Source organism: Giraffa tippelskirchi, chromosome 7 (assembly GCF_054371585.1).
Source record: "Giraffa tippelskirchi isolate mGirTip1 chromosome 7, T2T-mGirTip1v1.2.pri, whole genome shotgun sequence".
In the NCBI taxonomy this organism is placed as follows: Eukaryota; Metazoa; Chordata; class Mammalia; order Artiodactyla; family Giraffidae; genus Giraffa; species Giraffa tippelskirchi.
Window position 1 is genome coordinate 53,187,626 of NC_137281.1, and position 26,646 is coordinate 53,214,271.

The window sequence follows — 26,646 nt, forward strand, 5'->3', positions numbered from 1 at the left end:
GAAAAGATGCTCAACATCACTCATTATCAGAGAAATGCAAATCAAAACCACAGTGAGGTACCATTTCACACCAGTCAGAATGGCTGCTATCCAAAAGTCTACAAGCAATAAATGCTGGAGAGGGTGTGGAGAAAAGGGAACCCTCTTACACTGTTGGTGGGAATGCAAACTAGTACAGCCACTATGGAGAACAGTGTGGAGATTCCTTAAAAAACTGGGAATAGAACTGCTATACGACCCAGCAATCCCACTGCTGGGCATACACACCGAGGAAACCAGAATTGAAAGAGAGACGTGTACGCCAGTGTTCATCGCAGCACTTTTTGTAATAGCCAGGATATGGAAGCAACCTAGATGTCCATCATCAGACAAATGGATAAGGAAGCTGTGGTACATATACACAATGAAATATTACTCAGCCATTAAAAAGAATACATTTGAATCAGTTGAGATGGGTGAAACTGGAGTCCATTATACAGAGTGAAGTAAGCCAGAAAGAAAAACACCAATACAGTATACTAATGCATGTATATGGAATTTGAAAGATGGTAACGATAACCCTATATGCGAGACAGAATAAGAGACACAGATGCATAGAACAGTCTTATGGACTCTGAGGAAGAAGGGACATTCTGAGAGAAGAGCATTGAAACATGTATATTATCATATGTGAAACAGAACACCATTCCAGGTTCAATGCATGAGACAAATGCTCAGGGCTGGGACAATGGGATGACCCAGAGGGATGGGATGGGGAGGGAAGTGGGAGGGGGGTTCAGATTGGGGAACACATGTAAAACCATGGCTGATTCATGTCAATGTATGGCAAAAACCACTACAATATTGTAAAGTAATTAGCCCCCAACTAAAATAAATAAATTAAAAAAGGTGGGTGGGGGTTCGGGAAGGGGAACACATGTAAACCCATGGCTGATTCTTGTCAATGTATGGCAAAAACTATTACAATATTGTAAAGTAATTAGCCCCCAAGTAAAATAAATAAATTTATTAAAAAAAAAAAAAAATAAAAAAAATAAATTAAAAAAAAAAAAAGAAAGTAGTGAAAGTGTTAGTTGCTCAATCGTGTTCCAACTCTTTGTGACCCCATGGACTGTAGCCCACCAGGCTCCTCTGTCCATAAGGTTCTCCAGGCAAGAATACTGGAGTGGGTAGCCATTCCCTTCTCCAGGGGATCTTCCGAACTCAGGGATTGAACCCGGGTCTCCCGCATTGCAGGCAGATTCTTTACCATCTGAGCCACCAGGGAAGTCCCTAAATGTTGGGGATATGTAGTCTGCCAGGCTCCTCTGTCCATGGACTTCTCCATGCTAGAATACTGGAGTGAGGAGCCAGCCATTCCCTCCTCCAGGGTATCTTCCTGACCTAGGCATTAAACCGGGGACCTCCCGGATTGTTGGCAGATTCTTTACTTTCTGAGCCATCAGGGCAGCTCTAAATGTCTATCTGAGGGTCTCTATATGTCCACTCTTTCATTCCTATTATAGGTAACTTGAGTTTTCATGTTCTTTGCTGTTATGTCTGGGTAGAAGTTTATCAATTTTATCATTCTCTAAAAGAATCAGCTTTTGATTTTATTGATACTGTCTGTAATGTTACTGTTTTTAATTTCCTTTATTTCTGTTCCTACCTTTATTATTATTATTTTTCCTTATGTTAGCTTTGAGTTTAATTTGCTCTTCTTTCTACTTTCTTAAGATGTAAGCTTAGGTTATTTATTTTAGATTTTTATTTTCTTCTTATAACAGCTTGTAATGGTATAAATTCCCTTTTGAACACTATTTTACCTGCTCCCCACAAATTTTGATACGTTGTATTAATTTCATCTTTATTTAATTTGGAATATTTTATAACTTCTCTTGAGACTTATTTGAGCCATGAAAAATTTAGAAGTGGGTGCTTTAATTTCCAAATATCAGGGGTGAGATTTTCCAGATATATTTTAGTTACTTTGTGGTTTAATTTTGTTATGAGGACATAATTTGCATGATTTTCATTCTTTTGAACTTTTTAAGGTATGCTTTATGGCCTAAAGTATGGTAAATGTTCCATGTGCCCTTGAAAGAAGTGTATATTTTGTGTGAATTTTTTTTTTATACAGTCAATTAAGTCAAAGTGATTCATAGTGTTTTTAAGAAATTTGGTATCCATATTGATTTCATCTTTTCTTGTTCTGTTAATTACTGAGAGCAATATTGAAGTCTCTAACTATAATTGTTTATTTGTCTAATTCTTCCAGTTTTCTGTTTTTGCTTTGTTATTTGTAACTGTTGTTAAGTGTATCAATCTTTTGTATTGTTGTATATTCTTAGAGAATTGACTCTTATTGTTATGTGATGTTCCTGTTTGTCTCTAGTAATATTCTTTGTTTGGAACTCTACTAGTTTGATAATGTAACTCTCAAGTCTTGTTAATTTTTTCATGATATATATTCTTATCATTTAACTTTTAACTTACGTCTTTTGATTGAAAGTAGATTAGTTAGAAACAAAATATAGTGGAGTCTCACATTTTAAAATCAAATTCAAGACTGTCTTTTAATTTGATGTTTATGCCCTTTGCATTAATGTAATTATTTATATAATTGTATTAAAATATTGTTATTTTATGTTCACCTGGAATGGGTGAATTTAACTCAGATGACCATTATATCTACTACTGTGGGCAGGAATCCCTTAGAAGAAATGGAGTAGCCATCATGGTCAACAAAAGAGTCCGAAATGCAGTACTTGGATGCAATCTCAAAAACAACAGAATGATCTCTGTTCATTTCCAAGGCAAACCATTCAATATCACGGTAATCCAAGCCTATGCCCCAACCAATAACGCTGAAGAAGCTGAACTTGAACGGTTCTATGAAGACCTACAAGACCTTTTAGAACTAACACCCAAAAAAGATGTCCTTTTCAGTATAGGGGACTGGAATGCAAAAGTAGGAAGTCAAGAAACACCTGGCGTAACAGGCACATTTGGCCTTGGAGTACAGAATGAAGCAGAGCAAAGGCTAAGAGAGTTTTGCCAAAGAACGCACTGGTCATAGCAAACACCCGCTTCCAACAACACAAGAGAAGACTCTACACATGGACATCACCAGATGGTCAACACCAAAATCAGATTGATTATATTCTTTGCAGCCAGTGGTGAAGAAGCTCTATATAGTCAGCAAAAACAAGACCGGGAGCAGACTGTGGCTCAGATCATGAACTCCTTATGGCCAAATTCAGATTTAAATTGAGAAAATAGGGAAAACCACTAGACCATTCAAGTATGACTTAAATCAAATTCCTTATGATTATACAGTGGAAGTGAGAAATAGATTTAAGGGACTAGATCTGATAGACAGAGTGCCTGATGAGCTATGGATGGAGGTTCGTGACATTGTACAGGAGACAAGGATCAAGACCATCCCCATGGAAAGGAAATGCAAAAAAGCAAAATGGCTGTCTGAGGAGGCCTTATAAATAGCTGGGAAAAGAAGAGAAGCGAAAAGCAAAGGAGAAAAGGGAAGATATTCCCATCTGAATGCAGAGTTCCAAAGAATAGCAAGGAGCGGTAAGAAAGCCTTCCTCAGGGATCAATACAAAGAAATAGAGGAAAACAACAGAATGGGAAAGACTAGAGATTTCTTCAAGGAAATTAGAGATACCAAGGGAACATTTCATGCAAAGATGGGCTTGGTAAAGGACAGAAATGGTATGGACCTAACAGAAGCAGAAGATATTAAGAAGAGGTGCCAAGAATACACAGAAGAACTGTACAAAAAAGATCTTCATGACCCAGATAATCACGATGGTGTGATCACTCACCTAGAGCCAGACATCCTGGAATGTGAAGTTAAGTGGGCCTTAGGAAGCATCACTACAAAGAAAGCTAGTGGAGGTGATGGAGTTCCAGTTGAGCTATTTCAAATCCTGAAAGGTGATGCTGTGAAAGTGCTGCACTCAATATGCCAGCAAATTTGGAAAACTCAGCAGTGGCCACAGGACTGAAAAAGGTCAGTTTTCATTCCAATCCCAAAGAAAGGCAATGCCAAAGAATGCTCAAACTACCACACAATTGCACTCATCTCACACGCTAGTAAAGTAATGCTCAAAATTCTCCAAGCCAGGCTTCAGCAATACGTGTACTGTGAACTTCCAGATATTCAAGCTGGTTTTAGAAAAGGCAGAGGAACCAGAGATCAAATTACCAAGATTCGCTGGATCATTGAAAAAGCAAGAGAGTTCCAGAAAAACATCTATTTCTGCTGTATTGACTATGCCAAAGCCTTTGACTGTGTGGATCACAATAAACTGTGGAAAATTCTGAAAGAGATAGGAATACCAGAGCATCTGACCTGTCTCTTGAGAAACCTGTATGCAGGTCAGGAAGCAACAGTTAGAACTGGACATGGAACAACAGACTGGTTCCAAATAGGAAAAGGAGTATGTCAAGGCTGTATATTGTCACCCTGCTTATTTAACTTATATGCAGAGTACATCATGAGAATCGCTGGGCTGGAAGAAACACAAGCTGGAATCCAGATTGCCAGGAGAAATATCAATAACCTCAGATATGCAGATGACACCACGCTTATCGGAGAAAGTGAAGAGGAACTAAAAAACCTCTTGATGAAAGTAAGAGAGGAGAGCGAAAAAGTTGGCTTCAAGTTCAACATTCAGAAAACTAAGATCATGGCATCTGGTCCCATCACTTCATGACAAATAGATGGGGAAACAGTGGAGACAGTGTCAGACTTTATTTTTCTGGGCTCCAAAATCACTGCAGATGGTGATTGCAGCCATGAAATTAAAAGATGCTTACTCCTTGGAAGGAAAGTTATGACCAACGTAGACATTATATTAAAAATCAGAAACATTACTTTGCCAACAAATGTCCGTCTAGTCAAGGCTATGGTTTTTCCAGTAGTCACGTATGGATGTGAGAGTTGGACTGTGAAGAAATCTGAGCGCCAAAGAATTGATGCTTTTGGACTGTGGTGTTGGAGAAGACTCTTGAGAGTCCCTTGGACTGCAAGGAGTTCCAACCAGTCCATCCTAAAGGAGATCAATCCTGGGTGTTCATTGGAAGGACTGATGTTGAAGCTGAAACTCCAATACTTTGGCCACCTCATGCGAAGAGTTGACTCATTGGAAAAGACCCTAATGCTGGGAAGGATTGGGGGCAGGAGGGCAAGGGGACGACAGAGGATGAGATGGCTGGTCGCATCACTGACTCGATGGATATGAGTTTGGGTAAACTCCGGGAGTTGGTGACGGACAGGTAGGCCTGGTGTGCTGCGATTCATGGGGTCACAAAGAGTTGGACACGACTGAGTGACTGAACTGAACTGAATCCATTGTTTCACTTTTCTGCCTTCTTTTGGGTTAAAATTTTCAAAAAAGTTTTAGCATTTCTCATGATTCTTTTTATCTCTGCAATTATTTATCAGTTCTTTCGCTCAGTCTTGTCTATCTCTTTGCGACCCCATGGACTGCAGCACGCCAGGCCTCCCTGTCCATCACCAACTCCCAGAGTTTACTCAGACTCATGTCCATTGAGTTGATGATGCCTTCTAACCATCTCATCCTCTGTCGTCCCCTTCTTCTCCTGCCTTCAATATTTGCCAGCATCAGGGTCTTTTCCTATGAGTCAGTTCTTCACATCAGGTGGCCCAAGTGTTGGAGTTTCAGCTTTAGCATCAGTCCTTCCAATGAATATGCAAGACTGATTTCCTTTAGGATGGATTGGTTGGATCTCCTTGCAGTCCAAGGGACTCTCAAGAGTCTTCTCCCACACCACAGCTCAAAAGCATCAATTATTTGGCAATTATTTATATATCTTGTTTATTTACAAAAGTAATTGCACTAAAGTTTGCATTACATGTCTTTACTCAGTTTACTTTTATATAACTTACACTGCTTCATTGCAGTTTAATGACCTTACAATAAGATATTCTTATTTTCCTTCTGCCTTTATCCTGTTGTTGTCATACATATTACTTGTACATATGCCATGAACACACAATGCCTTGCTGCTCTTTTTAGTTGAGATAGTGATTTAACTTTAGAGCATTTCAAATTAAGGTATTTACTTTCATTTATCCTATTTCCAGGGCTCTGTATTTCTTTGTGTAGATCCAAGTGTCTGTCTAGTTATTATATTCCTTCTATCTGAGAAATTCCTTTTAACATTTTTTGTAGCATAGGTCTGCTGGCGATTAATTCCTTTAGTTTTTTTCTGATTAATTCTTCCTTTTTCATCTTTGAAAGATAGTTTGGCTGGGTATCAAGTTCTTGATTGACTATCTTTTTTCTTTCATCACCTTTAAGATGTTATTTTACTGTGCTATCATGCATGGTTTTTGATAAGAAGTCTGAAATGGGTCAGATGATAAAGAATTTGCCTTCAGTGCAAGAGACCCAGGTTCGATCCTGGGTCAGGAAGATTTACTGGAGAAGGAAATGGCAACCTACTCCAGTATTCTGGAAATTCCCATGGACAAAGGAGCCTAGTGGGCTACAGTCCATGGGGTCACGAAGAGTCAGACATAACTGAGCAACTAACACTTTACTTTTTTTTTCCACTGTAATGCTTATTTTTGTTTCTTGGTATGAAATATGTCTCTTTTGTACTGATTGCAAGATTTTCTGATTGTATTTTTTTGCAATTTCAATATGATACAAGTTATTGTGTTGCCTTGTATTATATCATTGTCTTTTGGGTATGGAGGGGGTAGTATTTATGTTGCTCAGTGTTTTCTGAACTGTTGGATTAGTGGTTTGGTACTCTCATCAAATTTGAAAAACTTTGGCTATTCATTTTTCAAATATTTATTCTGCCTATTTACCCTTTCTTTTCCTCTGGGATTCTGTTGACATCTGTGTCAGACTATTTTATATCATTCTCTAGCTCTTAGATGCCCTGTTTTTCCCCCTACTTTTTTCTTTGTGTTCCAATTTGGTTAATTTCTATTGACCTACTTTCAAGTTTTCTGATTTCCTCCCTCAGCTATGTTAAATCTACTGATCAGTCTATCTGATCTCTTATTATTTTGTTGATTTCTTTTGCTTGATTATTTCTTGTAATTTCCTTCTCTCCACTGAGTTTTTCTCTGTGAACTTCCATTGTTCATCTTTTCTATTAGAGCTGGTGTCTAGTGGCATCACTTGAGGTATATCAAATTCAGTCTCTTTCTACAAACACCTGAGATTTGGGGCTAAGTTGTTTTTCCCTCAATATCTATTTTGTGGTGAGTTCTAGACAAGTTATGGACATGAGTTTGTCTGGATTTTTGTTGTTCTTCATGTTGTAAAGCAGTGAGCTGGAATTTCCTTATGGAACTCTCATTATGTATGTATGTTGTTACTCTTAATTATGTTCACAGGCTTCTTGGGCTCTGTTTAATTTCCTTTATTTTTTTCATTTGTGCTTCTCAGACTGGATAGTTTAAATTGAATTATCTTCAAATTTGCCAACTATTTCTTCTGCTTGTGCACATTCTCTACTGAAGCTCTCTAATGAATTTTTCATTTATGTTGTGCTTTTTGTCTCCAAGATTTCTTAGTTTTTTTTTTTTATAGTTTTTGTGTCTTTTTTGATTTTTCTATTTGTTGAGACATTGCTTTCCTGGCTTAGTTTAACTCTTTGTCCATAGTTTTCTCTATGTTTTTGAGCCTGCTTAAGACTGTTGATGCAAAGTAATGAATCCAATATCTTTCCTTCCTTAGGGAAAATTTCTGTTAATTTATTTTGTGAATGGTCATATTTCTTGTTTCTTTGAATGTTTCATAATTTTTGTTGAAGAATAGACAGTTTGAATATTATAATGTGGTAACTCTGGAAATTAGGCTTTCCTCACTTCTAAGGATTTTTTTTCTTGCTCACTGTGGACTATTGCTATTTGTTTAGAGGCTTTTCTAAACAGTTTTTATAAAGTCTGTATTCTTCATCATGGATGATCTATGAAATCTCTGTTCCTTTAGCATGTGTTAAGCTAGTTGTGACAGATTTCCTTGCATGCCAGGGGAAGTAAATAAAGAACAGAAATAAAGGAAGAAGAGAGGAATTGAGGGAGGGAGGGAGGGAGGAAAGAAGGAAGGAAGGAAGCCTCAGATTGGCTCTGTATTGGGACATTCTTTCAATGCTTAGCCAGGCCATTTACAACTCTGCCTTAGTCCTCACTTCCTGCATGCGTGAAACCTAGAGATTAGGCAGAGTTGAAAGTTTGAGGGCCATCCTTGGTCTTTTCTGAGCATGTATCCTGCCTTGGGAATGTGTGTAGCTTTCTAAATTTCTTGGTACAGTCAGGGTTTTTTGAGTGCCTTAACTTCCTAAGAAAACGCTCCATCTTTTTTCCCCAGGATTTTGTACTTTGTTGTTTTTCTCAACTGTACTCTTATGCCCCAGTTGGCAGCTGATTGTGCAACTGCTTACATTGTTTTGAAAGAATTAGTATGCATAAATGTTTACCGACCTGAGTAAGTTTCAAGCAAAATGAAAACAAGTGCTTATGTCAGTTCTTCATGTAGCCCCTAGACAGGTTAGAACAAACACAATTCTCTGAAGAAAAGGTTTGCTCTGCTCCTTCCAGAACCAAGGACCGTGGTTCTATATTGGGAATGTGGGCTGCTTTATTCAAGACTGCTGCTGAGCTGGGGAACGGGTGGGGCAAGGGCAAGTAAAAAAATGACAAAAAAACTTTCCTACTATTTTTGAGTTTGGTTTTTCTTGATTCAGCATTCAGTTTGGTTGTTACAAACCTTGTTTTCCAGAATTCTAAAAAGATTGATTCTGATGTTTTGCTTGATTTTTCAGTGCTTCTATGGAGAAACAAGCCCTCAGGGCTGCCTACTCTTCCATTTTTTGCTCTTTATTTCAAGAATCAGTTTCTGAATATCAATGAGTGCAGCTTTTTTACATTTTCTGGTTTATTAATTTCTACTTTGATATTTATTCCTTTCTCTTTCTTCCCAGGAGAGTTTGTTTTCTTCCACTGATTACTCAGGGTGGATGTTTAACTCCTTTCTTCTGCTGCTGCCCAACTGTTGATCATGTGTGTCCTCATTTTTTTGATTTTTAAAAAACTGTTACTGTAGTTATTTTCTTAGCTCTTTATTTGATGGTTACTTAGGGCCATTATTTCATTTACAAGTGGTTGGGACTTATTTTTAAATGTATTATCTAGTATATTAGCATTTTGTGTATTTAGAGATCATAGTTCATAAAATACCTTTGTTTTTGATATTCATTAGAGGATTTTTCCTCTGATATTTTAGTATTTAATAGATTTTATGTGTTCTATGGATGATTTTCTTGAAATTTTGTCAAGTTTATTTTGTTTACAAATTATGCAGTTAAGTTTGTGTTCATTCAAATACATGCGATATTTACTTGAGCAACCATCATATTTATACATCAGATTCTTTATGTCCATATTTTTCATCTGCTTGATCTATTTTAGCCTGAAAGTATTGAGTTTACGTTTTTCAGTTCAAATTATTTCTATCAGTTTTCTGTTGAATTTTTAGAAGTTACGTTTTGATCTGCTATTTGACACAGAAAAATTCATGACTATTATGTATTTAGTATTTTTTAATTAAAAAAATCTTCTTCCTATTTAATGCATTTTTGATCCTCACAGTTTACTTTGATATTCTTTACAAAATTTGATCTTGCCTGATACATTTTTGTTATTTCTTTTAACTTTCATCACTAAGTGAATAAGAGTATATAATGAGTACTTGAAATTGTTAGGTTTTATGATTGTTGTTACCATTATTTAGATGCTTTTTTAAGTTTTAGTGTAACCTGCAATTGTACTTAAAAACAGGCTTGAAATAATTATAGATTTTCACAAATGTATACTACAGAGTTTCCATATACCCTTTAACCAGTTTTTGTAATTATTTACATCTTACACTATGTACATTTATAACAACTAAGAAATTAGCATTGGTGCTATACTGTAAACTAACTTTCAGACTCTATTAGGATTTCACTAGTTTAGGGCAGTTTAGGGATAGGTTACCCACTCCAGTATTCTTGGGCTTCCCTTGTGGCTCAGCTGGTAAAGAATCCGCCTGCAATGCGGGAGACCTGGGTTCGATCCCTGGGTTGAGAAGATCCCCTGGAGGAGGGAATGGCTACCCACTCCAGTATTCTTTCCTGGAGAATCCCCATGGACAGAAGAGCCAGGAGGGCTACAGTCCATGGGGTCACAAAGAGTCAGACACAACTGAGCAACTAAGCTTAGCACAGCTGTGTTTTCCACTAGTGTCTTTTTCTGTTTCAGGATCCAGTCCAGAATACCACATTGTACTTAGTTACTACTCTTCCTCAGTCACCTCCAATCTAAGGCCATATTTTGGTCTTTTTGTATTTTGTAACCTTGACACTTTTCTAGGATACTGGTCAAGTATGTTGTAGAGTTACCTCAGATTGGATTTGTCTGATGTTTAATCAATAGATTATGGGTTTGGGGGGGATTATTCCACAGAGAATAAGTGCCCTTCTCAGTGAATCAGATCAGACTATATATGACATCAACACGATATATCACAGGTGATGTAACCTTGATCACTGATATGGGCCAGGTTTCTGCACTGTATAGTTACTCTTTTTTTTCTTTGCATACTTTTTTTTTTTTTAGAAAGGGATCTTTAAGTCCAGTTACTCAAGGGAAGAGAAATTAAACTTCACCTCTTAAAAGGAGGTGTTTTAATTGGAGGGCATCTGTGAAAACTGCCATGGTAGTTGGGGGAAATATTTTCAGGCTATGCAGATATCCTGTTTCTCTTTAAAATTTTACCCACTAATTTTAGCATCTATCTGTGGATCTTGTTTGTAGCAATTATTACTGTGGTGCTCTAATGGTGATTTTTCTATGTCCCTTATTCTTTTTACATTTATTATTTCAAATTGTTCTGTGAGGAATATTTGTCCCTTATCCTCCGTTTGTTTATTTCAGAATCAGCAAACATTTTGTACAGTGGACCACATAGCAATTATTTTAGTTTTTGTGGGCCATACAGTTTCTGTTACACAACTGACTACTCTTGTAGCATGAAGCAGCCATAGTTAATACATAAATGAGTGGGTGTGGTATGTTCTAATGAATCTTTATTCTTAAAAACAGACCCTGGACCAGGTTTGGCCTGCAGACCAATTCTGATAATTAATTCATTTATTTATATCAGGTGACCTCATGGATATTTATTTTATTCTTTAAGGTTATGAATGTAGTACTATCACTATTTTCTTTTTTCAAATTGTTCCAGCCACTGAGCACTCTTTCACTTTCAGTTGGCTTCTTTGGCATTTCCTCATCAGCTAGGGTTTATTGATTGATTAAACACTATCTTACTTTCTGGCATTACCAGATCCTCCAGGCTCTTTTTTTAAAGTGGGTTATTTTTTATTTTGTGCCCTAACTAACAAAATGTCTTCCTCTTTCCTTCTCAGTGGAAGGTTCGCTTGTGTGATTTTAGAATTCTTAAGTTTACATTATTTATGTTTTCAACTTGTGTACCATTTTGGATGGGGGAAGGCTGGGGTGTGAGGTGGAGAGTTGAATTTTTTGAAATCAAGAAATTTTGCAAGAATAGAAATTAAGTTGATTTATTCTCACCCTTTGCTTCCCCCAAAAGAGATCTTTTTTTGACCTGCAGACTCAAGATACAGAGATCTCTCTTGTTATCCCTTGTTAGTGTTCTTGTTTTATTTTGATTTTTTCTCTTTGCCAGACTTAGATTTCTTGGATCTCTGTTAACCCTCCTATATGTCTACTCTCATTTTCCTTAATGTTTTCTTTAAAAACCTCTATCCTCTGTGTCCTTTCCTTCTGCATTCTTGGAGAGTGTTTCAAGTATGTTGTCTACACCACTGATTTGATTTTCTACTTGTTGGCTCTGTCCTTTCCTGGTTCCAGGTTCTTTGATGGCATTTTTTCCCTTTGGCTCCCTTACATTCTTTCTTATGTAGATGAGTCTTCTTTCGATTCAGTTCCCTTTTCAACCTACTGATTTCATCATCATCATTTATCTTTTTTCCTTTTTCCTCACTCTTTTTAAAAAAGAAGTCATATTTTCTATAGTCTTTGAAATCACAACACAAATGCTATGCAAAAATATACAGTAGTACTTCTCCCAATGCAATGTTACTGAGGATTTTTAGTTATGATTGTGTTCTGGTATGTTTTAGAAGTTTTTATAAATACGTTACCAGTTTTTGTCTGTGTGCTCTTGAACAAAGAAGGGTCTCTGGTTTAGTGTTTCCAACAGAGTGGGTGTGAGAATTCCTCTTGGTCCTCTCCTCACTTAGATGCTGTTGAGTCCCCCATTCTGACCCTCACCCAGAAGCCAGCTTGAGCTGTATGGCTCTGGGCCGAATTTCTGCCTCTTATTTCCTTAGTGTAGTTCAGCTGTAGGACATGCCGCCTGTTCGTACTGCCTTATTCTCTGATGAGATAATCGGAAGCAACCACAGTCTTCTAAACCTGACACAGTCCATACCTAGTTGTTTCCAGAATTTACTCCATCTTAATTCTTCCTGAGGACTTCACGTGTGCTTGCGTGCTCAGTCACTTCAGTCATGACCAACTCTCTGTGACCCTATAGACTGCAGCCCACCAGGCTCCTCTGTCCCTGGGATTCTCCAGGCAAGAATACTGGAGTGGGTTGCCATGCCCTTCTCCAGGGGATCTTCCTGACCCAGGGATCGAACCTGGGTCTCCTGCATTGCAGGCAGATTCTTTACTGCTGATCCACCAGGGAAACCCTAGGACTTCATCCCCCATGTCAGATTATGGGAGCCTGTGCCGTTCTACCTCCAGGGAAGTCATCCCAGGATACTGAAAGGGTGCAGATAGAGAGGCCCTCGTGGTTGTCGGGTCTGAGGTCCAAGATTCTGGAAATGTCCAGGGATGGCTGCTCTGGTGCATGTGTGGGCAGAGAGCCCAAGTGGACATCACCTTCCTTTATTCCTTTTTAGCCTGGCTCTTTGCATTCAGAGGTTAAGATGTACTAGTAACCCACAGTTTCCCAATCCAACCCCATCTGGTATGAGGGGTATTCCTTTAGGAGTCTAGAAAATCTGATCCTGTATTCCTGAGCTGTTGTCATTTTACATACTCTTTTGGTTTGGTGGGGATCTGGGAGAGGGAAGATGACTGATAATTGTTCTGTTTCCCTTTGAACTGATGGAGCATGGGAGCAGGAAGGGAGGGCATTCCACATGGAGTGCTGGGGACCCCAGGAGAGTCAAACTCAGGAGGCCACTATTCTTTATTGAAGTACAGTTGATTTACAATGTTGTGTTAGTTTCATATGTGCAGCAAGGTGATTCACTTATATGTATATATCTGTTCTTTTTGAAATTATTTTCCATTGTAGGTTATTATGAGATATTAAATGTAGTTTCTTGTGCTATGTAGTAGGACATTGTTGTTTATCTGTTTTATTAATAGTACTGTGTATCTGCTAATTCCAAACTCTGAATTTCTCCCTCCTCCCCACCTTCCCCCTTCAGTACAGTTCAGTCGCTCAGTCGTGTCCGACTCTTTGCGACCATCGTAGCATGCGAGGCCTCCCTGTCCATCACCAACTCCCGGAGTCTACCCAAACCCGTGTCCATCGAGTTGGTGATGCCATCCAGCAATCTCATCCTCTGTCGTCCCCTTCTCTTCCTGCCCCCAATCCATCCTAGCATTAGGGTCTTTTCCAATGAGTCAACTTTTCACATGAGGTGGCCAAAGTATTGGAGTTTCAGCTTCAACATTAGTCCTTCCAATGAACATCCAGGACTGATCTCCTTTAGGATGGACTGGTTGGATCTTCTTGCAGTCCAAGAGACTCTCAAGAGTCTTCTCCAACACCACAGTTGAAACGCATCAATTCTTCGGCGCTCAGCTTTCTTCACCGTCCAACTCACACATCCATACATGACCACTGGAAAAACCATAGCCTTGACTAGATGGACCTTTGTTGGAAAAGCAATGTCTCTGCTTTTTAATATGCTATCTAGGTTGGTCATAACCTTCCTTCCAAGCAGTAAGCATCTTTTAATTTCATGGCTGCAATCACCATCTGCAGTGATTTTGGAGCCCCCCAAAATAAAGTCAGCCACTGTTTCCACTGTTTCCCCATCTATTTCCCCATGAAGTGATGGGACCAGATGCCATGATCTTAGTTTTCTGAATGTTGAGCTTTAAGCCAACTTTTTCACTCTCCTCTTTCACCTTCATCAAGAGGCTATTTAGTTCTTCTTCACTTTCTGCCATAAGGGTGGTGTCATCTGCATATCTGAGGTTATTGATATTTCTCCTGGCAATCTGGATTCCAGCTTGTGTTTCTTCCAGCCCAGCGATTCTCATGATGTACTCTGCATATAAGTTAAATTAGCAGGGTGAGAATATACAGCCTTGACGTACTCCTTTTCCTATTTGGAACCAGTCTGTTGTTCCATGTCCAGTTCTAACTGTTGCTTCCTGACCTGCATACAGGTTTCTCAAGAGACAGGTCAGATGGTCTGGTATTCCAATCTCTTTCAGAATTTTCCACAGTTTATTGTGATCCACACAGTCAAAGGCTTTGGCATAGTCAATAAAGCAGAAATAGATGTTTTTCTGGAACTCTCTTGACCCAGCGAATCTTGGTAATTTGATCTCTGGTTCCTCTGCCTTTTCTAAAACCAGCTTGAATATCTGGAAGTTCACAGTACACGTATTGCTGAAGCCTGGCTTGGAGAATTTTGAGCATTACTTTACTAGCATGTGAGATGAGTGCAACTGTGCGGTAGTTCGAGCATTCTTTGGCGTTGCCTTTCTTTGGGATTGGAATGAAAACTGACCTTTTCCAGTCCTGTGGCCACTGCTGAGTTTTCCAAATTTGCTGGCATATTGAGTGCAGCACTTTCACAGCATCATCTTTCAGGATTTGAAATAGCTCAACTGAAATTCCATCACTTCCACTAGCTTTGTTCGTAGTGATGCTTCCTAAGGCCCACTTGCCTTCACGTTCCAGGATGTCTGGCTCTAGGTGAGTGATCACACCATCATGATTATCTGGGTCATGAAGATCTTTTTGTACAGTTCTTCTGTGTATTCTTGGCACCTCTTCTTAATATCTTCTGCTTCTGTTAGGTCCATACCATTTCTGTCCTTTACCAAGCCCATCTTTGCATGAAATGTTCCCTTGATATCTCTGATTTCCTTAACGAGATCTCTAGTCTTTCCCATTCTGTTGTTTTCCTCTATTTATTTGCATTGATCCCTGAGGAAGACTTTCTTACCTCTCCTTGCTATTCTTTGGAACTCTGCATTCAGATGGGAATATCTTTCCTTTTCTCCTTTGCTTTTCGCTTCTCTTCTTTTCCCAGCTGTTTGTAAGGCCTCCTCAGACAGCCATTTTGCTTTTTTGCATTTCCTTTCCATGGGGATGGTCTTGATCCCTGTCTCCTGTAGAATGTCGCTAACCTCCATCCATAGTTCATCAGGCACTCTGTCTATCAGATCTAGTCCCTTAAATCTATTTCTCACTTCCACTGTATAATCGTAAGGGATTTGATTTAAGTCATACCTGAATGGTCTAGTGGTTTTCCCTACTTTCTTCAATTTACGTCTGAATTTGGCAATAAGGAGTTCATGATCTGAGCCACAGTCAGCTCCTGGTCTTGTTTTTGCTGACTGTATAGAGCTTCTCCATCTTTGGCTGCAAAGAATATAATCAATCTGATTTCGGTGTTGACCATCTGGTGATGTCCATGTGTAGAGTCTTCTCTTGTGTTGTTGGAAGCGGGTGTTTGATATGACCAGTGCGTTCTCTTGGCAAAACTCTCTTAGCCTCTGCCCTGCTACATTTTGTACTCCAAGGCCAAATTTGCCTGTTACGCCAGGTGTTTCTTGACTTCCTACTTTTCATCCCAGTCCCCTATAATGAAAAGGACATCTTTTTTGGGTGTTACTTCTAAAAGGTCTTGTAGGTCTTCATAGAACCATTCAACTTCAGCTTCTTCAGCATTACTGGTCGGGGCATAGACTTGGATTACCGTGATATTGAATGGTTTGCCTTAGAAACGAACAGAGATCATTCTGTCGTTTTTGAGATTGCATCCAAGTACTGCATTTCGGACTCTTTTGTTGACCATGATGGCTACTCCATTTCTTCTAAGGGATTCCTGCCCACAGTAGTAGATATAATGGTCATCTGAGTTAAATTCACCCATTCCAGTCCATCTTAGTTCGCTGATTCCTAGAATATCAACGTTCACTCTTGCCAACTCCTGTTTGACCACTTCTAATTTGCCTTGATTCATGGACCTAACATCCCAGGTTCCTATGCAATATTGCTCTTTACAGCATCGGAATTGCTTCTATTACCAGTCACATCCACAGGTGGGTATTGTTTTTGCTTTGGCTCCATCCCATCATTCTTTCTGGAGTTATTTCTCCACTGATCTCGAGTAGCATATTGGGCACCTACCAACCTGGTGAGTTCATATTTCAGTGTCCTATCTTTTTGCCTTTTCATACTGTTCATGGGGTCCTCAAGGCAAGAATACTGAAGTGGTTTGCCATGCCCTTCTCCAGTGGACCACAGTCTGTCAGACCTCTCCATCATGACCCGTCTGTCTTGGGTGGCCCCACATGGCATGGCTTAGTTTCATTGAGATAGACAAGGCTGTGGTCCGTGTGATCAGATTGGCTAGTTTTCTGTGATTATAGTTTCAGTGTGTCTGCCCTCTGATGCCCTGTCGTAACACCTATCGTCTTTCTGCTTAGGTAACGATTACCTTTCCCCTTAGGTAACCATAAATTTGTTTTTTATGTCTGTGAGCCTGTTTTTGTTTTATAAATAAATTAATTTGTATTATTAATTTTAGATTCTACATATAATTGATATCATATGATATTTGTCTTTGTGTGACTTTCTTCACTTAGGGTGATAATCTTGATATCCATCCATGTTGCTGCAAATGTCATTCTTTCTTTTTTTATAGCTGAGTAATATTCCATTGTGTGTGTGTGTGTGTGTGTGTGTGTGTGTGTGTCTCCATCTACTTTATCCATTCATCTGTTGATGGGCATTTGTTTCCATGTCTTGGCTATTGTAAATAGTGCAGCCACGAATACTGTGGTGCCTGTATCTTTTCAAATTAGAGTTCTCTTTAGAAGGCCACTTTTAAGCCATGTAAAGATGCTGTAAGTTTTCTGGACCTGGCAGGAGTTGGGGGAGCATCAGAAGCTACAGATACACCATCAACCTCAGTCAGGTTGGGCTCACTGAGTAAGAGTGGGGTAAGAGTGGGGAGTGGATATGGTGTCATCATTGAAAGCATGGGGTCTGGAGCTCAGATGTTCCGGACCAAGCCTTTGCTGTCCACTGCTTGACAGAGGTGGGATCTTGGTCAAAGTCTTTAACCTGTGGGTGCCTCAGTTTTGCCTTCTATAAAATAGAGGATAAAGTTACCTACCTCGTTTGGATATTTTGAAGATTAAATGAGTTAATATATATAATGTTAATCCACTACACAGTGATCACGTATGCCAGTGGCTGGCGCTTGGTCAATGCTGAGTGAATGTTAGGTGGTGCTGCTGTTATTTGGTCCGCCTGCCGGTGGGCAGCCGAGGAGGCTGTCCTGCTGCCCAGAGAGGCCTCTCATTGGCCTGGATTTTCTCCATCTCTGAAGGTCCCATTCCTTCTCGGAGGAACCTCCCCGCCCATCCGATCTGAAGTAGCCATTCTTTGTCACAGCCCCTTTCTCTTCGCCATCAGAGCACTTTTCATAATTATTACCACCTGAGACTGTTGCCCCCAGGCTGTGGGCACCACCCTGGCGCTCCGTGGGTTTGCCGTGGCCTGCGGTGCTTGTGTGGACTCATTAGAGTGTTGGGCGAATGACTTTATGAAGCCGGCTTTTTCCCCAGTGCCTGGTCCACATGGTTGGCAACCTGCTTGGTCCCAGTGGCTTCCCACCAGTGAGGGGTAGCCAGTGGCCAAGAACTCCTGCCGAGGCGTCAGACAAACTATGGTTCCAGTCTTGGCTGACTGCCCGCTGACTGTGTGATGGAGGGAAAGTTATCTACCCTCTCTGAGCCTCAACTTCCTCATCCGTCAGTGGTGAGAATGCTCCTCAGGGGAGAGCTCAGGTGGAAAGGTGAAATCTAGCACCTTTTAAGTTCTTAGTACAGTTCCTGGCATGTTCACTTAGCATGTACCACTGAAGGTGACTGGCATCGTCCTGTTCCTAATGACACAGCCGTCCACTTGTCATTGCAGCACTGGTAATAACTGCCTCAAAATTTCCCTGCCCCCACCTGCAGTAGAATACCATCTGTATCAGCTGGGATCACAGAGGGGAATTGCTAATTAATGATTTGGTTGAACTCCAAGGAATAGTTCAGGGCCTCAGATTGTTTACCTTTGAAAAGAGAGGGTGGCAGGTGTGTGGACACGTGCTTTTTTAAGTGTTTGTGCATTCGTAGGTAGGGCTTCCCCTGTGGCTCAGCTGGTAAAGAATCTGCCTGCAATGTGGGAGACCTGGCTTCGATGCCTGGGTTGGGAAGATCCCCTGGAGAAGGGAAAGGCTACCCACTCCAGTATTCTGGCCTGGAGAATTCCATGGGGTCGCAAAGAGTCGGACACGACTGAGTGACTTTCACGTGCATTCGTAGGTAACTGCAGGTTAAGGGAATCGACAATTGTGTCCATTTAGAAGGTGAGCTTCAGGTAGTGCAGAAAGCCTGTGCAGGTAGGGTGGGGGTGGGGATTCAGGAGCTGAGCTGCCAGCACCTGGGGGCCCAGGTCTCTGTTTTCAACAGGTGTGAGGAGTCAGGGACAGTGGAGGAGGCTGGGGGAGCTTCAGGGAAAGAGAGATTGTCCAGAGAGAATGTTGCAGTCATTTAACACTCAAGTCCTAAATAACGTGGGCTTTTGTTATCCACAGAACAGATTAGCGTTCTGGTTCTATTTGAGGCTCTCCTGAGAAGAAGAGGAAAAGAGGGTCAGAAAACCTGTACAGGGATGTAAAGAAGGAGATTAGGTCCCAGGAGATGGTGCATTCAAAGTCTCACGGGGTGTTTGGGGCCCAGATTTCCTCTGAGCACCTCGTGGGCATTTTGGTCTTTCAGAAAAAGCAGTTGCTTTTCTAAACCTGAAAAAAAAAAAACTTTTTTTTTTTTTTTAACAAAGTGTGTAAACTGTGGAAGAAAAAAATGTATATAAAAGCACTCTTGTCACCTGAAGTTTTGTACTTCTCAGAGCAGTTCCACTCATCTTGTGCTTTGTGATGTTCAAGACAGTTTACTTTCTCATCACACCTCATTCGTTTTAATTCTCCCAACAACCTTGCAGGAAGCTCTTATTATTATTATTACTATTTCTGTTTAACGGATGGGGACAGGGAGGCATGGAGAGGTTAGGCAACTTGCCCAGGGTCACATATATACAAAGTGGAGGAGCCAATAGTTTTTTTCCTGTACATCAGGCTAGTAATGATCCTGTTAATACTGCTCATTGTTGGTACTGGGTTAATTTAAGTAGGAATGACTGTCAAGTCACCCAGTAGCTTTCTGGATGGGACCAGATGTGGGAAGCAGTGGCCTTTCTGTCCCCCATAAAGCCAACTGTGACTGAATCCTCCAGTAACCAGTAACCAGGAGGGAAGAAAGCCAGCTGCTTTTCCAGTGTGGCCCCAAGTAGCCGTGAAGACACTGCACCCTTGCTGACTCAAGTCTTCATGAGCCACCCTCCTCTGCACAGCATCTCCCCCACTCAGAAGGACTTACCTAAGTTGGTGGACTTTCCTAGGGAGGAGTTGAATACCCTCAGGGTGTCTACTCTGCCGGGTGGGGACACATTGTCTTTAGCTACTACCCAGGTTTGCATTCACAGGAGGATATGCAAGGTGAAGTGACCTTTACCCTGGAATGCTAAACTCCTTATTCTCCTGCCTTATTCGGATATTCTCCACAGTTGCCCTAGGTGGTAGGTGCTGTTATTTCCCTCTTGCTAGGCGAGTTGTCTGAGGCCCAAAGTTTAGTAACTTGATCAAGAACGCATAACTCCTTAGAAGATTTAAACCATAGTCTTGCTCCATAGCCTGCATTCTTAAATACTATACTACGCTCATTTGATGAGTGTGAGCCATCCATTCATACACCCATTTATTCCTGAATTCACCTCTCTACCTGCCCTTTCACCCATCCCCCATCCATCTAGTCATTTGTCCATTTATATATCTTTCCATCACCTACCCATCTCACTATCCTCCCGTCTGTTTATCTATCCATCCACCTATCTATTCATCCACCCCACTATCCACCCATCTGTTTGTTCATTCATTCAAGCATCCATTTTTCCATCCACCCATCTATCCCATTATCCACCCATCTGTTCATTCATCCAATCAACCATCCATCCATCCATCCATCCATCCATCCATCCATCCGTCTACCTACCTACCAACCATTGTATTGGCTGTCTAGCATGGTTTTTCTGCTTCATCCTGGGGAAGAAGTTTCTCCATCCTGGGGGCCAAGCACATGCTTTCTGAAGCTGGAGACCTCCATGCCCACACAAATCCCTTAACTCATAGCCCTTAGACATATCTGGGCTTCCTCCTGACACTCCTAGGCTGGCCTTCTCCAGAATGCTGCAATTTCCAGCAGTGCCATTCTGCTTGTGCACTTTCCTCCCTCTGTAAACTTGCTGAGGGTTTCCCCTTCAAAGTCCTACAAATGTGCAAAGCTGCAAGTTCCTCCACAAACACTCCCGACTTTCTGCAACATTATCTCAAATGAATACCCAGCTAGCCCCATTCCTTGACTCAGAGATTGGAAGTTTGATTAGTTTGGCATAATTTTACTTTTTCAAGCTATTATAGAGTTTGTGTGATACTTCTAAAAATTATATAATCAATCCAAAACAGATGTTCACAGAGCATTTTAGAAGGAAACAAATTTTAATAGAAATAGGCCAATTTGATTTGAGATGAATCAATTAAGGAAACAATTTAAATTGTCTATGAAGAAGCAGTATTATAAAGAGGCAATATGGTCTAGCTATTAAGATATTTATTAAGTGCAAAGCAATGAAAGTCGTTTAATTATTTTGCATAGCTTCTGTTATACCCAGATACTGGGAGACAATCTCACTTTTCAAAAATTTTCACTTCTTATTATGGAAAAATTTAAACATAAAAGTTCTAATATGCAAACATAAACAGTTGAAAATGAACCCACATTTACCTATTACCCATCTTTAACAGTTACCATCTCTAAGTATAACCACTTTACCCCTCTCATATTGTTGGGTTTTTTTTAACGAGTTTTGAGGGCATATCCCTTACTTATTACTTTCAATGGGTCGAAGTTCCATCCTAGAAAATTATGTTGACATTGAAATATAATAAAATTTGAATATAATAGTTTACTCTTGAATTGAAATTTAGCTCTATTTTTGGTAGAGCACTGGAAATTTTCTGTCATTTTTTTTTCAGTTAAAAAATTTCAAACTTATAGTAAAGTTGAGAGAATAATAAATAAACCCTCATATACCCTTCACCTCACCACCAGTTATTAGCCTTGGAACTGGTATTTTCTAAGTGTATTTTCCCATGATAGTACTTGAAGAGAGAAGAGATTCCCTTACCTTTGACGGTATGTAGATAGTAGTACATTACTTGAAAACCAGATCTGTGTTCAGATCTTACCTCCACCATCCCTAGCCCTGCATTGTAGGCAGGTTGCCTCATAGTTAATTCCTCATCTATCAAATAGAGCAGTCATAATGTACATTCTGGGGTGTTATGCAAGGTACGTAGCATCACCTTGCTTGGCAGTTTTACCTGTTATGTTGTAGCTAGGGGAGCCAACTAGGGGGACACTGGGCATCACTGATTCCAGGCAATTTTGGTCAATATGGAAGATTTTTATAGTTGAGAGATTTGGTATGACCTAGTGAGTAAGAAGATAAATCTGGGCTGAGAGTGGTTCATATCCCATTTCCACTGTTACCAGCTTGGAACTTAGTTGACTGACTTAATCTCTCAGCCCTGTTTTCCTCTCTGTAAAGTGGCTTATTGTCCAGAGAAAATGAAATGAAAGTATCCATGCCCAGCAGTTAGTAGCGTCTGCCTCACACGTGCCCAGCATACATTGCTACTCATTAGTATTATGATAAGTAAGGACATGTTAGCAGAGTGGGTGGAAAAGCCACACCAAATCGGTCTTTAAGAGTCTGATTCCACTTTTGTGCAACGAAAAGAATAAAGACCTTCCATCAACAAACACAATGTGATTTTTGAGCTAGGGTAAGCCTTGGGGACTTCCCGGGTGGTCCAGTGGTTAAGACTTTGCCTCCAATTCAGGGGGTGCAGGTTCGATCCCTGCTGGGGAGTTGAGATCCCACATGTCTCAGGGCCAAAAAAATGAAAACATAAAACAGAAGCAATCTTGTAACAAATTCAATGAAGATTTTAAAAATGGTCCACACCCAACCTTTAAAAAAGAAAGAGAGTAAACCTTGGACGGACAGGTAGAGGCAACCAGCCAGGCGTGGCATCATGCAGTTGTCATGGGAAACAGCTGCGTGTGTACCTTTGGTTCCTTTTAGCGATCTCCTGAAATAAACCAGCCTCCTTGAAAGCTCCTGGGAGGGTCAGCGTCCTGCCTCCTGGCCCCCCTAGCCAGGATGGACACCTCTATCCTTGTGTTGTTCTTGTGACCTGGCAATGATTTGACTTTTTTTTTTTTCCTTCTCTCTCTCTTTCCTGATTCTCCTCCCACATCCCAGGTCGAAAGGATTGTAGACAAGAGGAAGAACAAGAAGGGAAAATGGGAGTACCTGATCAGGTGGAAAGGCTACGGGAGCACGGAGGACACTTGGGAGCCCGAGCACCACCTGCTGCACTGTGAGGAGTTCATTGATGAGTTCAACGGGCTGCACCTGGCCAAGGACAAGAGGCTCAAGTCGGGGAAGCAGTCCAGCGCCTCCAAGCTCCTGCGGGACGGCCGAGGACCCTCGGTCGAGAAGCTCCCCAACAGGCCCTCGGACGCCGGCAAGAGCAAAGGGACTTCCCACAAACGGAAGCGGATCAACCCTTCCCTATCCAAGCCCAAGAAAGGCTATTCGGCCAAGCCCCCTGCGGGCGGGGACCGGGCCGCCAAGACGGTGTCTTACAGGACTACCCCCAGTGGCCTGCAAATCATGCCACTGAAAAAGGCACAGAACGGCATGGAGAATGGGGATGCCAGCTCCGAGAAGGACGAGAGGCCCTTTGGAGACGGGTCCCACCAGCCTGACCTGGACCTGAACGACGTGGGCGAGCAGGACCTGGGCGACTGCGACGGGAGCCCTGCAGCGCTGGCGGAGAACGGGCTGGGTATGTGGCTGCTACTCCTCTCGGATGGGGCTTTGCGGGCAGCCTGGGGAAACACAGGACCCCTGCCCTGGCTCTCTCACCCAGGGCCCTGTGGGCTCAATCCCTTGCCCACCCTGGTCCCAGACACCTATGTAGGTGGGGAAGGCCAAGCCACTGACACTCTGGCCAAGGCCTATCCCAAGTCCAACATCCGTGGCTGCCCTTGGAGACACCTGAGGCCATGGTAACCACTCTGGAGGCCCTGCCCTGAGGGCAGCTCAGAGTCCTTAACCCTTAGAACCTCAGATTCGTGTCCCCGGGAGGCAGTGTCTCTCTGGGGCTCACACGCCTCCCAGGGCCCTTGCTTTCAATCTCATCGTGAACCCAACGCCATAGCCCAGAGAGGTGCGGTCTGGGCTGGGGGCTGCTCCTCCTTCTCAGACCCAGTTTGGACTTGGAATTATCCAAACTGACCCTTCAGCTGGAGCTGCCTGCCCCCCATCTCTTACTAACACACATGATCAGCCCCCCTGTCTGTATTGGGTCCCAGAGGCTGCCTGAACCCCACCCTAGGCTCCTTCTTTGGCTTTGTGCCTTCTTGCCTCCTCTTGCAAGTCACCCAGCAGAGATGCTGGAATCCCTCCCTCTGACCAAGGCCCCACAGGCACAGTTGGGGAAAGAGGAGAGAGTGACCCAGGCATTTCAAGCTCTCAAGTCTGACATTCCCTCAGTAGTCAGATGGTTTCCTGACTGAGTCCTTAGTGGCCAAATCTTCCAGGTGAGCTGTCTGCACCTGTTACCTGCTTTGCTTCATTTCTCAGATACCCGTGTGTCCACGTGGTGAATTTTTCTGTTTAGCCACCAGGACTCCAAGCCTTGGGACGTCAGGAAATCCTGCAACGGGTGTAGACAAGCTGCGCCCAACACAGTAGGGCCCTCTGATGCCCCATGCGGAACCAGAGTGCGTGTGGGCATAGGGTGTCAGGAGGCAGGTGGGGCGGGCTGGGAGAGTTCCCTGAAGGATGGGGTGATAAGGCACGCTATGGGGATCGTGATGTCAGAGTTCAGGGCGCTCAGGGTGTGCCTGGCTGGGGAGAGCGTCCTCAGGGACTCTCCCTGGGGGAAATCCTAGCAATCTGCTTTTGAGGTCCCTGTTTCTCCAGAGAGAGGAATTTCACCCAAACAGGATTGACTTAGCAGTCTCTGCCCCAGATTGACTCACGTTTCTGTCTGGGGATCCCTGATGCTGACATGACTCTGCCTGCTAGCATATGGAAAAGCTGTTTGTTTTGAAAAATCCATCTCTCGGGGAGGAGTGGGCTCGTGTGAATGAGGCCTGGCACAAACACCAGTGTTTTACGTTCCCGTGACAGTCGCCAGCCACGGAGGGATTCCCCGCCTCGGGCAGGGGAGCTTGGGCGGCTCCTCGGATGGAGGCCCAGGGGCTTGGCGGTGACTGCCAGCGCCTGGCTGGTAGCAGCCCCCTGCCCTGCTCAGGACGGGGCCGCCCTAAGAGCGGGGTTGGGGGGGCAGTGTCAGGGAGGGCCGTATGCTGACTCCAGCCGCCAGACCACAGGATGGAGGGACGCCCGGCCTGTGGAGGTTGTGATAAAGGCTTGCTTCTCCTTCAGCGCCCCTTTCCAGAGGTGATGTGGCTGCCAGCTTGTGCACTCTGCCCTCAGGTCGGGTCGATACCACCTGATTCAGGATGGGGCACGGCACCCGCCGCCGGGGAAGACAGACGAGGACAAGCCTGCCGACCTTACTGGTGGCCTTGTTAACGCTGAGTGCCTCTCCAGACGTTTCTTGTTTCTGATCTCTTCTTGGCCTTATTTATTCCCAGTGTTGAACATTCTGTACTCCACTCGGGCCCAGGCCTGCACAGAGAGGAGGAAGTCCCTTGCCTTTCTCTTGTTTGGTTTTGAGTGTCCCCAAAGGGTCCTTTGGCGTAATCGCATCCTGTAATCTTGGTGTCCTTCAGATTCTTGTAAGGCTAAGGCAGTGGTCCTCAAATTCACGTGTGTAAGATTCCCTGGCACTTTCTTAAAAGGCAGGTCCTATAGAGTCTGATTTACTAAGTCTGGGGCAGAGCCCAGAAGGTAGGTGTTTAACAAGCATGTCCTGGTGGCTCTTCTGCATTTTGGGGACCTGCTCTGTGGCAAAATGTGGTGGCAGTTACGTTTCACATCAGCTGTCAATTTTAATCAATGCAGTACTTTTATTCTGTTCTTCACAAGAGTTGGTCACTATGCTAGGTGCTTGGAGGAAAGGAATAAAAACATAGGTGAGAGCTGTGCCTTTTGAAACTTACAGCCTGCTCTCCAGTAAGTTGAAACTGGGTGTCTCTAGGTCATTGTTGAAAAGACTCCTGAGGCTGACACACTGGTAGGAATAGCACGTTTCTTACATAGATGGTGTGCCTTTCTGTACCTTGGTTGACATCTTCTGTGGTCAGTGGGGTGATAAATGCTCCAGCCCTGGTCAGCCTTTAACACTCTAGGTAGAGATAGCATCATATCCAGGTCTTGGAGTAACTGGGAAGAGGAAAAGACTGAGAATCCTCACCAGAGAGAGAGAGAAAATGCAGGGTTTGGAGTTCTTGGAGAAGACCCAAGACAGGAGGTTGTGTGGTTCCAGAACTTTCCAGCCAGGGGTCAGAGGTATAGTCAAGCAAAACATGATTCCACTTCCATTTTCAGCCGGTGGGAGGCCTTGGTGCAGCCAGTGTCCTTGCCCATGCAGACCCTGAATGTTCTACCCCCTCTTCCCCAGCCCCCTCTTCTCTGACCACCTCCACCACTGACCCAGAATCCCAGGGGCACAAAGGGGAGGCAGCAAGGTTTTCAGCACAGAGGGGCCTCATATTTGCATGGCAGAAGATGGGGAGATCCTGGCCACGCTTTCCCAGCATTTGTTTTGGGGGAGGGCTGTTGCTTTTTATATGATTTCAACGTCTCTTTGGTGAATTAAGGTTCTGCATACAGAAAAGCAACTTATGTAACACGTTACTCATTTACTGCTGACTTCCCCGATCTGAGCTGTGGGAACAAGTGCTAAATTGGGGCTCCAGCGGGTGGTGCTTTGGTTTCAGACAGCATTTTCCCCAGCAATGTTTGTGAAGTGCATGCAGGGGCCCAGGACGGCTTTTGCTTCTGATTCTTTTCCCTTAATGACAAACGGCTCTGTGGTCCAGATACCATCTGCCTCAGTGTCCCTTCGGGAGCTTGTTAAAAACTGTCTCTACGCCCATCAGTGAATCTCAGGGGGCGGAGTGTGGATTGTGTCTTTTAA

The 26,646-nt window shown here is 42.4% G+C and overlaps 1 protein-coding gene across 1 annotated transcript in view; it reads left to right on the top strand.

Annotated features, from left to right (window-relative positions):
- Nucleotides 1-26,646, top strand: part of CDYL2 (chromodomain Y like 2) — a 166,578-nt gene that overhangs the window by 86,080 nt on the left and 53,852 nt on the right. Inside the window, exon 2 of the mRNA XM_081513583.1 lies at nt 22,788-23,376. Coding sequence (XP_081369709.1) covers nt 22,788-23,376 — 589 coding nt within the window. The remainder of the gene's footprint in view (nt 1-22,787; nt 23,377-26,646) is intronic.